The sequence below is a fragment of the Plectropomus leopardus genome, unplaced genomic scaffold (assembly GCF_008729295.1).
Source record: "Plectropomus leopardus isolate mb unplaced genomic scaffold, YSFRI_Pleo_2.0 unplaced_scaffold3189, whole genome shotgun sequence".
NCBI lineage: Eukaryota > Metazoa > Chordata > Actinopteri > Perciformes > Serranidae > Plectropomus > Plectropomus leopardus.
This window is the reverse complement of record NW_024634804.1, coordinates 1-12,790: the sequence shown is the minus strand read 5'-3', so window position 1 is coordinate 12,790 and position 12,790 is coordinate 1. Positions and strand designations below refer to the sequence as shown.

The 12,790-nt window shown below is 37.7% G+C and overlaps 2 protein-coding genes across 2 annotated transcripts; one reads left to right on the top strand and one right to left on the bottom strand.

Annotated features, from left to right (window-relative positions):
• Window positions 1-979: 979 nt before the first annotated feature.
• Window positions 980-7,150, bottom strand: LOC121938757 (rho GTPase-activating protein 20-like). The gene is made up of 8 exons (XM_042481928.1): window positions 7,146-7,150; window positions 6,961-7,002; window positions 6,782-6,866; window positions 6,274-6,351; window positions 4,401-4,467; window positions 3,278-3,451; window positions 3,022-3,195; window positions 980-1,302 (listed from the first exon to the last, which is right to left on the bottom strand). Exons 1-8 carry the CDS (start codon window positions 7,148-7,150, stop codon window positions 980-982), a joined length of 948 nt encoding a protein of 315 aa, XP_042337862.1.
• Window positions 7,151-7,393: 243 nt separating this feature from the next.
• On the top strand, window positions 7,394-11,768 carry LOC121938756 (rho GTPase-activating protein 20-like). Its single transcript, XM_042481927.1, has 7 exons — window positions 7,394-7,515; window positions 7,911-7,952; window positions 8,042-8,126; window positions 8,552-8,629; window positions 10,423-10,489; window positions 11,433-11,606; window positions 11,689-11,768. The coding sequence occupies exons 1-7, from the start codon at window positions 7,394-7,396 to the stop codon at window positions 11,766-11,768; spliced, it is 648 nt and encodes a 215-aa protein (XP_042337861.1).
• The last annotated feature ends 1,022 nt before the right edge of the window (window positions 11,769-12,790 follow it).

The window sequence follows — 12,790 nt, the reverse complement described above, 5'->3', positions numbered from 1 at the left end:
TGCTCAGGGCTGATACTATACTGCTGATCAGTACTGGTACTATACTGCTGAATACTGCTGATGCTTTGCTGGCATGCTCTGATATGTCTGTAGAAAGGCTCAGATCAGCTGATAATATCAGCCGGGCTCTAGTGTGTGTGTGTGTGTGTGTGTGTGTGTGTGTGTGTGTGTGTGTGTGTGTGTTTGGTGTGTGTGTGTGAGTTGGTGCAGTTACACATTAACTTTAACACCTGGACCGACATCAGTCTTCTCAGGCTGCATTTCACTTAACTCCGAAACCTCCGAAAACTAAAAAAAAACAAAACAAACAAAAACGAAAACCATAATAAGCAAAAACGAAAAAAAAAGGTAAAATTAGAAAAAGTTTTCAGGGAAATATTTTAAAAAATAGCTGAGGGGGACAATTAGATATTTTCAGAAACGAGGGAAAGATGTCCAGAAAAGTGTGAGGTCATTTTCTTGTTATTTATTTATATATTTTTTTACTTTTCCCTTTTTTTTGTTTCACTAGAGGGCGCCAAAGTACAGCTAATGACGATAATAGCGCACAGCACAGAACATCTTCCACCATGCAGACCCCAGAAAAATTATTTTTTAAAGAAAAAATAAAACAATAAATCGCCAAGATTTCTGTAAATATGGCCAAATATTTTTAAAGAAAAAAAAAACTCGAATAATTTTTAAAGAAAAAAAAATCACAAAAATGTTTTGCCAAAATGTTTTCTTGAGATATCACTAATATTTTTTTATTTTTAAAGAAAAAAAAAATCACCAAAGATTTTTTAAGATAAAATTAAATTGTCTTTTTGTTATTGCCAAAATTTATTACAGGAAAAAAAGGCCAAAACATGAAAAATGTTTTGGTGAAAATCTATATGGCCGTGGATTTTTATTCAGTATGTAATTTAGTATTATCCCGAACGCTAGCCACCAACAGTAGTTTCCCAAAATAATTAAAAGCATGAAATAAAAAAGATGATTAACACATAAACACCCAGCGAGGTGGACACGATGTCCTCTGAGTGTCCTCGTGGTTTCCTTTGACCTGCAGCGTCCAGTCAGTTACACCATCCTGTCCGTCAAACAGGAGCGGATCCTGGAGGAGCTGGACGATGAAGCAAAGATCCACATCATCAGAGGGCCACGCACCGGGGCCAACTCCTGACTCCGAACGTCCCGGACGCGCTGTCCCCCGAGACCTCGCCACGGGGCGGGGCGGCATCTGCAGACTGTACGGTGACATCACAGCTGTGACACACGAGCTGCCGCTGCATCCGGACAGAACTTTTGTTTGCACTTTTTCTGCTTGGAAATAAATTAAAAATGGTGTTAAAATTTTAGATTTTTTATTTTCTGCATTAATATAAAATTACAAAAACACATTTACATGTCTGAAATTTCCAAAATCTACAGATCTGCAGTCGGGGGTCGACCAACATTGTTTTTTCAGGGCCGATACGACGCCGATTATTAGTACTCAGTGAGACCGATAAGCCATATTTGGAACCGATACGCATTTACAATAAAAATGAAAATATTTCTGTCGAAATTAAGAATTTGAAAAAATAACAAACTCCAATGCAAAACTTTGTTTAAATGTCTTTAAGAAATATTTAATCAAAACTGAATTGTTCACCGATATATTTAAATTAGAAATTCACCTTAATGTAATATATTTTTTTAAAGTTCGATTTTGAAAAAGTGCGTTTTGTGTGTGTGATGTTAAAGCGGGCCCCTAAAGGGTTAAAACATCATGTCCTAAAAGTTTATAAATTCACCAATAACCAAACCAAAAATAACCATCCTGTGAATATTCTGCCTCCTCAGCGACGCTCACACACACACACACACACACACACACATGCGAACATGAATAATAGGGGACTATCTGGCTTTACTATCAAAGAGGGAACCTTTATTAGCAGTCATTTTAAAAATACAAAACTAGAATTGAAAATTTACTTTTGAGAAATTTACTTTTCTTTCCCATTTTACTGCAAATGTGATTTTTATAAATTTTTAAAGAAATTGCCAAGAGGGGACCTGAAGCCTTGAGCGACGTCTGCCTATCAAAGAGGGGACATCCATATACTGCAGTCAAACTGGCTTATCCTGGTTCTCTCACCTATAGAGTGCTTCTTTTTCACTAAAACTTCATTTGAATCTTTAAAAATGGGTATGTAAACTTTATTGCTCGCAATATATCAACATTTTTTTGTGATAATAAATATTACAGAAATAATACTTGCCAAAGCAAAGTATACCTTTTAAAGAAGGCTCCCATAATCCTGTGAATTCAGTTTTATCTTACTTAGTATTTACTGTTAATAACTTTATTGTTGTCTTTGTTGTGTATGCACACACACACACACACACACACATACACACAGATCTCTCTCTCACACACACACTCACACCACTCACACACACACACACACACACACACACACACACACACACATTTGTTTATCAAATCCAGAGTTTTGTCTCTTCCTGAGGCGCGGAGGGATTTGAATGTGTGTGTGTGTGTGTGTGTTTGTGTGCAGACACATCTCAAAGATCTTAAAGCGATCTCGATTAAAAAATTGAAAAAGCCTTTAATAAATAAAGCTTTACACATAAAGACGGCCGATCTTTAATCTTTAACGTCTGAGCCGAGGTGAACTCAGCCGAACCAGAGCAGCAGCCTGCGTGTTTCCATCAGGCGTATTTACAGCTTCAGTTTAAGGGTTAACGGAAACCTCAGGAGACTTAGGACTCTGAAAGGACAAGGACTCGGGACTGAGCACCGGGACGGTAAAGTCTGCTTTGCATGGCTGCTGAGATTCACCAGCAAAGAGATTAAAATGATTTAGGAGACAGGAAGAGACGCAGAAGCTGTTTTAGGGAACGTGAATTTTTTTTTTTTGCATAACATACATTTTTTGAAGTAGTTTACTGAATGCCTCTCGCATTAACGTCAAACGGATCAGAATAGTGGAACGAAAACGCAGAGATTTCGTTTCCAGCCACGAAGCTCACCATCACTGGCTTTGGCAGAGCGTCCCTCGACGCACACAGAGCGGAGCGGCTGTCCGAACAGGCAGCCGCTGGGTGTCCCAGCAAGGGACAGTTCATTCAGGTGAGAGGCGGAGCCTCGCCAGAAGGCCCAGGTGATGAGGGAACGCCTCCTTTTAAATGACTTCTGACACCACTCTGAGGAAAGAACACAGTATCCCAGAATGCATCAGCACAAGCACTCACTCTGCTGTGTGTTTTGACTGAATAACGATCTCACCTGCAGACACATGCAGCGTCTCAGCGGGTCGCGGCTTCATGATGAACTGACACTGCTTGTACACCTGCATCTGCTCCGCCTGCATGGCCCTCTGGCGGTCCGCGTCCCTGCCGCCGCCCTGAGACATCGTGTGTCTCACGTGACTCATCTGGATGCTGAAGGGGAACTCGTGACCTGAGACAGAACAACACAACACACACTCGTCTGTGGGACGTTGTGTTCAAAACATCTCACCCTCGAGTCAAAGCTTAGAGCTTCTCAAACTTCTAAAGCCAAAAAAAAAAAAAAAAAAAAAACCCATCATGTGACAGTTTCGAGGTTTCCACGTATTTTCATGGACTGCATTTCAAAACTCGCAAACTTTTTTTTTCTTGCCACACTTGCCCGGCATTTTTCAACAAATAATAATAATAGATTTGATTTGTAATGCACTTTGCATATACGATTCCAACTCTATTCAAACGTTATTTCAGCATCCCTCATGATGTGTTCAGGTACCGTCATGGAATTTGTAAACCACTGAAATCCTAAAATAGTTAATTTTTTTCACAGTTTCTGGCTGTGATAAGTGGTGTGATTTGGGCATTAAGAAACCCCAAAAAAACATGCCTTTCAAAAAATTTAAGAAAAAAAAAAAATGCCCAATTTTTTCAAAATTCCTATTAAAAAATCAAAAAAAGAACAAAAAAAAACTGCCCAAATATTTAAAATTATTATTATATTATATATTTTTTTAAAGAAAACATGCCTTCCAAAGCTGTGGGACCGTGGGCTGGGACGGCATGTTTTTTTGTAGTTTTTTTTTAAAATCAGCAGAAAAGTTGAAGCCAAAGTAAAACACGATTTGCCTCGTGGCATGTCGGTAAAAAATAAAACGTAAAACAAAATGTTGTGCCGTGTCAGCACATCTTATAGCCGCATTCGACATCAGTTACCAAAAAATAAATTCACTGTTACATTGAATTAACGTCATTTCATTTTTTTTCCCCACACATTTTCATGATTTTCCCAAAAATTGTCCAATGATTTTTACAACTTCCATGACTTTTCCAGGTTTGCCATGACTGTGAAGAAACCCGAACTGAAGGCCAACAACAGGATGTGATATATTTCACTGACTGACCGATCAGAGGATAGGGGGTGTTGTCCCTCTTGGAGATGACCCACAGCTGGTAGTCTTTCACGTTCCCCTGAGCAAGACAGAGACAAAGACCATCAGAGACACAGACACATTCTGCACAGCCTCAGAGGACAGGACGCCTTAAAAAACCACACAAACACATTTCAGGAAGCGGAGCTGTGATAAAGGATCGTATTCTCTTTCACTTTTCACATGCTGTGGTTTTTACATCACGTGTGAGCTGCAAACTGAGCTGACATTAGATCAGATTTTACCGAAAAAACATAACAAATATGATGCATTTTTCAGGATTCCCGCACATCTTCATGGACAAAATTTCAAAACTTTTTCATGACTTTTCAAGGACCCGTACGATTTTCTTTCTTGCCTGTAACTGTAATATCGATGAGCCGGCAGATACATAGAAAATACATTTGCTGCTATTTTACATGATACTGCACACATCTAAATTCAATGATTTTTCTAAAACCTTGAGTAATTTTTTCACTAATTCCATAACTTCTTCAGGTTTTCCATGACCGTGTGAACCCAATTTTTTATTAATTAAACTATTCAGCATTATATGAACTTATATACACTTCAAATACATGTTAATAAAAAGTAATTATATCGTGCCAATAGCGCCTGTTTTTCACTCCGTTACTGTGCAGTATAAAGAATTTAACTATTGAAAGTTTTTAGTGAACAGGTCAGAGTCTTATCATGAAACTTTACTGATATTTATGTTCTTAATTTTTATTTCCTGACTATATACCAATTTGGAAATGAACACATCCTCTGAGTGTAAAGCTATCTCAAAGACTTGAAGAGCTATAATCTGTCAAATATATACGAACGTTATGAATAAACCTTTTAGCAATTGTGAAAAACTGCATTTTAATAGCTCAATTTTAACCTTTATGGGTATTTCAGCAAGTAGTTGGTAAGCCATAATCAGTCAAAAACATAAATGTTATGAAGAAATCAAGTCATTTAAAAGCAGAAATAACCTTCAGTCACAAGATAGGAGCTATAATCACTATAATAAAACTGCATTTTTAACAATTAAAGATATTTCAACATCTAGGTGAGCTAATTTTTTCAAATATATAACCCACATGAATGAAATCAAGCCATTTTGGGGCATAAATAGTAAGTGAAAATTGCATTTTAATGGTTAAATTTCACTTTTTCTGTCCCACTGCTGATATCAACATTTTTAGTCAGAGAAAAGATGTACAGTAACGCACTTCAGCGTTTTAGCCCCGCCCCACCCCCAAAACCTCAATTTGTGTGATTTCTTTCAAAAACATGGGAGAAGTCAATAAGCAATAATAAATAAATAAATATTCCACGAATTGCAAGAAATTTACTAGATTTTTTTTTTTTAAAGCTAGAAAAAAAATCCCAGAGAAAAAAAAAAGCTAGAAAAAAAAACCCAAATATTTTTACTTACTTCATATTTATATATTTAAAATTATTTTTACAGAATTATTAGAATTTCTTAACCACTTTTTCTAAGTCTTGTTTGCCCTTTCTTGTTTTTTTAAAAATACTTTTTTTTCTCTTTGTTTATTATTATTATTTTTAATTATAAATTTATTGATTTTACACATTTTCAGGTAATTTTTGGTACTTTTTTTTCTGGCAACTAAACTGCATAATGGCTTAATTGCCCCTTTAAAGGGTATTTTAATGACTGGATGAGCTTGAATCTCTCGAATATATAAGCGTTATGAAGAAATCAAACCATTTTTTTGAGGCATAAATAACTTTTTCAGCCACAAAAAAAAAAGGAGCTGAAATCACATTTTTTGGCAAGTGTGTAAAACTGCATTTTATGAAAGCAAGTGGAAATATTATTTTTTCCACTCACGATGATGCTGAACTGCTGCAGGGCCAATCGGATCACCTCATTGGTTGAATCTGAGTTGCTGACCGGGAGTGTCTTGGTCTAATGGGAGGAGAGGGACACAGACATAAGCGGGGGGGAAAAAACATGGACATCACATACCAGTGATACTCTAATTTTCTATTCACAATAAAAATAAAGTGATTCAAACTGGGAAATGTTTTTTGTGCTGTTGCCAGAGTGGAGGATGCCCTGCATCCCCAAAAACCTAATGTCCTAAAATCCTGGAAACAATGTAAAATCTCTGAAACATCCGAAAATCCTAAAATTGTCCTCAAGTTCTGGACATGTTTTTAAAATCCAAGTAACATCCTAAAGTCCAAGAAATGTCCTAAAATCCCAGAGGCTTCCTGAAATCCTAAAAATGTCCTAAAATCCTTAAATCCTAGAAACTCCCTAAAAAATCCTAGAAATGTCCAAAGATCACGAATGCACAAAAGCAGATGTTTTAAAAACATCGGAGTAAACTCACAACAGCAAAAGTATTGATTCCCTTCCCGTACACTCTCAGAGGAATAGTTTTAGGTTCTTCCTTCTCTTTCTCTTCTTTAATCCGACTGAGGGAAAAACAAAGGAGACATGGTCAGATTCTCAATACACACACACACACGCTCACACACTTTGTGTTGATGCTCAAAAGGCAGCGTTTACCTTTTGAGGAGTGAGAGCCACTTCTCCTTCTGTTCTGCTGAGCTGAGGGGAGCACGAGGATCGTGTTATTTAACAGATTTTAAATTCAGGTCAAGCAGTGCAGAGGGGTGCTGAGATTTCATTCTGCGTGTTTACGGCTCATCCGGTCTGTTTTCTGTTCATTTGGCGTTTCGGGTCGAGTTTACGGCATCACCAACACATTTACCGCTGAAAACGTAAACACATTTTACAGCCTCTGACGTGAGGCGGCGTCAACATAACCTATAATATAATAAATGAAATACATACATATGCAGACATTATATTATATTATAGATTAATTTCTATTACAGAATGCATGACATACATAAATATAAAAAAATATATTAAACTTGTAACCTGAGATAAGTAGCTGTCGTGTGACGGCTGGTGGAGGCAGGAAACACAGTGTTACATGTCTGCCGTTATAAAGACGGACCTGCAGGGGCGCTCCTTCTTACACGGTGGGTGCCGGAGCTGCTTTGGGCCCCCACAGTCTCGTGCAGGGGTTAAATTCAGAGCGCAGTCCAAGACAGAGTTAGCAGCCCAGCGTCATCATTTATGTTGCTGTTAATCTGCACGCACAAAGACACAGAAACACACAGATAATAACACTTTTTAAAATTGCGTTCAGTATTGCTCGGATGATATTTTAACGGGACTCCGAGCGACGCTCAGACATCAGCTTTCTATAAACTTTGCCGGGGCTCGCGGGTTATGTTGACGCCGCCTCACGTCAGAGGCTGTAAAATGTGTTTACGTTTCAGCGGTAAATGTGTTGGTGATGCCGTAAACTCGACCCGAAACGCCACATGAACAGAAAACAGACCGGATGAGCCGTAAACGCGCAGAATGAAATCTCAGCACCCCTCTGCACTGCTTGACCTGAAATTAAAATCTGTTAAATAACACGATCCTCGTGCTCCCCTCAGCTCAGCAGAACAGAAGGAGAAGTGGCTCTCACTCCTCAAAAGGTAAACGCTGCCTTTGAGCATCAACACAAAGTGTGTGAGCGTGTGTGTGTATTGAGAATCTGACCATGTCTCCTTTGTTTTTCCCTCAGTCGGATTAAAGAAGAGAAAGAGAAGGAAGAACCTAAAACTATTCCTCTGAGAGTGTACGGGAAGGGAATCAATACTTTTGCTGTTGTGAGTTTACTCCGATGTTTTTAAAACATCTGCTTTTGTGCATTCGTGATCTTTGGACATTTCTAGGATTTTAGGGAGTTTCTAGGATTTAAGGATTTTAGGACATTTTTAGGATTTCAGGAAGCCTCTGGGATTTTAGGACATTTCTTGGACTTTAGGATGTTACTTGGATTTTAAAACATGTCCAGAACTTGAGGACAATTTTAGGATTTTCGGATGTTTCAGAGATTTTACATTGTTTCCAGGATTTTAGGACATTAGGTTTTTGGGGATGCAGGGCATCCTCCACTCTGGCAACAGCACAAAAACATTTCCCAGTTTGAATCACTTTATTTTTATTGTGAATAGAAAATTAGAGTATCACTGGTATGTGATGTCCAGTTTTTTCCCCCCCGCTTATGTCTGTGTCCCTCTCCTCCCATTAGACCAAGACACTCCCGGTCAGCAACTCAGATTCAACCAATGAGGTGATCCGATTGGCCCTGCAGCAGTTCAGCATCATCGTGAGTGGAAAAAATAATATTTCCACTTGCTTTCATAAAATGCAGTTTTACACACTTGCCAAAAAAATGTGATTTCAGCTCCTTTTTTTTTTTGTGGCTGAAAAGTTATTTATGCCTCAAAAATGGTTTGATTTCTTCATAACGCTTATATATTCGAGAGATTCAAGCTCATCCAGTCATTAAAATACCCTTTAAAGGGGCAATTAAGCCATTATGCAGTTTAGTTGCCAGAAAAAGTACCAAAAAATGTACCTGAAAATGTGTAAAATCAATAAATTTATAATTAAAAATAATAATAATAAACAAAGAGAAAAAAAAGTATTTTTAAAAAAACAAGAAAGGCAAACAAGACTTAGAAAAAGTGGTTAAGAAATTCTAATAATTCTGTAAAATAATTTTAAATATATAATATGATAAGTAAAAATATTTGGGTTTTTTTTCTAGCTTTTTTTTTTTCTCTGGGATTTTTTTCTAGCTTTAAAAAAAAATCTAGTAATTTCTTGCAATTCGTGGAATATTTATTTATTTATTATTGCTTATTGACTTCTCCCATGTTTTTGAAAGAAATCACACAAATTGAGGTTTTGGGGGTGGGGCGGGGCTAAACGCTGAAGTGCGTTACTGTACATCTTTTCTCTGACTAAAAATGTTGATATCAGCAGTGGGACAGAAAAAGTGAAATTTAACCATTAAAATGCAATTTTCACTTACTATTTATGCCCCAAAATGGCTTGATTTCATTCATGTGGGTTATATATTTGAAAAAATTGAGCTCACCTAGATGTTGAAATATCTTTAATTGTTAAAAATGCAGTTTTTATTATAGTGATTATAGCTCCTATCTTGTGACTGAAGGTTATTTCTGCTTTTAAATGACTTGATTTCTTCATAACATTTATGTTTTTGACTGATTATGGCTTACCAACTACTTGCTGAAATACCCATAAAGGTTAAAATTGAGCTATTAAAATGCAGTTTTTCACAATTGCTAAAAGGTTTATTCATAACGTTCGTATATATTTGACAGATTATAGCTCTTCAAGTCTTTGAGATAGCTTTACACTCAGAGGATGTGTTCATTTCCAAATTGGTATATAGTCAGGAAATAAAAATTAAGAACATAAATATCAGTAAAGTTTCATGATAAGACTCTGACCTGTTCACTAAAAACTTTCAATAGTTAAATTCTTTATACTGCACAGTAACGGAGTGAAAAACAGGCGCTATTGGCACGATATAATTACTTTTTTATTAACATGTATTTGAAGTGTATATAAGTTCATATAATGCTGAATAGTTTAATTAATAAAAATTTGGGTTCACACGGTCATGGAAAACCTGAAGAAGTTATGGAATTAGTGAAAATTACTCAAGGTTTTAGAAAAATCATTGAATTTAGATGTGTGCAGTATCATGTAAAATAGCAGCAAATGTATTTTCTATGTATCTGCCGGCTAATCGATATTACAGTTACAGGCAAGAAAGAAAATCGTACGGGTCCTTGAAAAGTCATGAAAAAGTTTTGAAATTTTGTCCATGAAGATGTGCGGGAATCCTGAAAAATGCATCATATTTGTTATGTTTTTTCAGCAAAATCTGATCTAATGTCAGCTCAGTTTGCAGCTCACACGTGATGTAAAACCACAGCATGTGAAAAGTGAAAGAGAATACGATCCTTTATCACAGCTCCGCTTCCTGAAATGTGTTTGTGTGGTTTTTAAGGCGTCCTGTCCTCTGAGGCTGTGCAGAATGTGTCCTGTGTCTCTGATGGTCTTTGTCTCTGTCTTGCTCAGGGGAACGTGAAAGACTACCAGCTGTGGGTCATCTCCAAGAGGGACAACACCCCCTATCCTCTGATCGGTCAGTCAGAAATATATCACATCCTGTTGTTGGCCTTCAGTTCGGGTTTCTTCACAGTCATGGCAAACCTGGAAAAGTCATGGAAGTTGTAAAAATCATTGGACAATTTTTGGGAAAATCATGAAAATGTGTGGGGAAAAAAATGAAATGACGTTAATTCAATGTAACAGTGAATTTATTTTTTGTAACTGATGTCGAATGCGGCTATAAGATGTGCTGACACGGCACAACATTTTGTTTACGTTTTATTTTTTACCGACATGCCCACGAGGCAAATCGTGTTTTACTTTGGCTTCAACTTTTTCTGCTGATTTTAAAAAAAAACTACAAAAAAACATGCCGTCCCAGCCCACAGTCCCACAGCTTTTGAAGGCATGTTTTCTTTTAAAAAAAATATATAATATAATATAATTTTAAATATTTGGGCAGTTTTTTTCTTGTTCTTTTTTTGATATTTTTATAGGAATTTTGAAAAAATTGGGCATTTTTTTTTTTCTTAAATTTTTGAAAGGCATGTTTTTTAGGGTTTCTTAATGCCCAAATCACACCACTTATCACAGCCAGAAACTGTGAAAAAAATGAACTATTTTAGGATTTCAGTGGTTTACAAATTCCATGACGGTACCTGAACACATCATGAGGGATGCTGAAATAACGTTTGAATAGAGTTGGAATCGTATATGCAAAGTGCATTACAAATCAAATCTATTATTATTATTTGTTGAAAAATGCCGGGCAAGTGTGGCAAGAAAAAAAAGTTTGCGAGTTTTGAAATGCAGTCCATGAAAATACGTGGAAACCTCGAAACTGTCACATGATGGGTTTTTTTTTTTTTTTTTTTTTTGGCTTTAGAAGTTTGAGAAGCTCTAAGCTTTGACTCGAGGGTGAGATGTTTGAACACAACGTCCCACAGACGAGTGTGTGTTGTGTTGTTCTGTCTCAGGTCACGAGTTCCCCTTCAGCATCCAGATGAGTCACGTGAGACACACGATGTCTCAGGGCGGCGGCAGGGACGCGGACCGCCAGAGGGCCATGCAGGCGGAGCAGATGCAGGTGTACAAGCAGTGTCAGTTCATCATGAAGCCGCGACCCGCTGAGACGCTGCATGTGTCTGCAGGTGAGATCGTTATTCAGTCAAAACACACAGCAGAGTGAGTGCTTGTGCTGATGCATTCTGGGATACTGTGTTCTTTCCTCAGAGTGGTGTCAGAAGTCATTTAAAAGGAGGCGTTCCCTCATCACCTGGGCCTTCTGGCGAGGCTCCGCCTCTCACCATTGAATGAACTGTCCCTTGCTGGGACACCCAGCGGCTGCCTGTTCGGACAGCCGCTCCGCTCTGTGTGCGTCGAGGACGCTCTGCCAAAGCCAGTGATGGTGAGCTTCGTGGCTGGAAACGAAATCTCTGCGTTTTCGTTCCACTATTCTGATCCGTTTGACGTTAATGCGAGAGGCATTCAGTAAACTACTTCAAAAAATGTATGTTATGCAAAAAAAAAAAATTCACGTTCCCTAAAACAGCTTGAAGCATTGTCCCTCTCTTTTCTCCCTCACCAGGACATGATGGCGTTCCTGCACCACGAGGGTTCATGGACGCGAGGGATCTTCAGGCGGCCGGCGGGGGCTCGGGCAGTCAGGGAGCTGCGCGACTCTCTGGACAGCGGAGAGTTTCAACTTCCTCTGACAAGAGACCACATCTTTGTTATCGCTGGAGTCTTTAAGGTGAGACAGCGTGTGTGTGTGTGTGTGTGTGTGTGTGTGTGTGTGTGTGTGTGTGTGTGTGTAGACTTGTGTTAAATCATTTTATAGTGATTAATTAATTAAAATAAATATATTATTTATTAAAATAAGTAATCATATTCCTGATCATTTTATGTATAATGTTACTCATTTAGTGTGTGTGAGAGAGAGATCTGTGTGTATGTGTGTGTGTGTGTGTGTGTGATCTGTGTGTGTGTGTGTGTGTGTGTGTGTATGATCTGTGTGTGGGTGTGTGTGAGAGAGAGATCTGTGTGTATGTGTGTGTGTGTGTGTGCATACACAACAAAGACAACAATAAAGTCATTAACAGTAAATACTAAGTAAGATAAAACTGAATTCACAGGATTAAGGGAGCCTTCTTTAAAAGGTATACTTTGCTTTGGCAAGTATTATTTCTGTAATATTTATTATCACAAAAAAATGTTGATATATTGCGAGCAATAAAGTTTACATACCCATTTTTAAAGATTCAAATGAAGTTTTAGTGAAAAAGAAGCACTCAATAGGTGAGAGAACCAGGATAAACCAGTTTGACTGCAGTAT

Excerpts from the sequence above, each read along its gene's own strand:
- LOC121938757 (XM_042481928.1), bottom strand. Across the intron at positions 6,352-6,781 it reads GAATCAATACTTTTGCTGTT|ACCAAGACACTCCCGGTCAG; the intron begins GTGAGTTTACTC and ends TCCTCCCATTAG. Across the intron at positions 3,196-3,277 it reads GACGCTGCATGTGTCTGCAG|AGTGGTGTCAGAAGTCATTT; the intron begins GTGAGATCGTTA and ends TTCTTTCCTCAG.
- LOC121938756 (XM_042481927.1), top strand. The coding sequence starts at position 7,394 with ATGTCTGCCGTTATAAAGACGGACCTGCAGGGGCGCTCCTTCTTACAC. Across the intron at positions 8,127-8,551 it reads GAATCAATACTTTTGCTGTT|ACCAAGACACTCCCGGTCAG; the intron begins GTGAGTTTACTC and ends TCCTCCCATTAG. Across the intron at positions 11,607-11,688 it reads GACGCTGCATGTGTCTGCAG|AGTGGTGTCAGAAGTCATTT; the intron begins GTGAGATCGTTA and ends TTCTTTCCTCAG.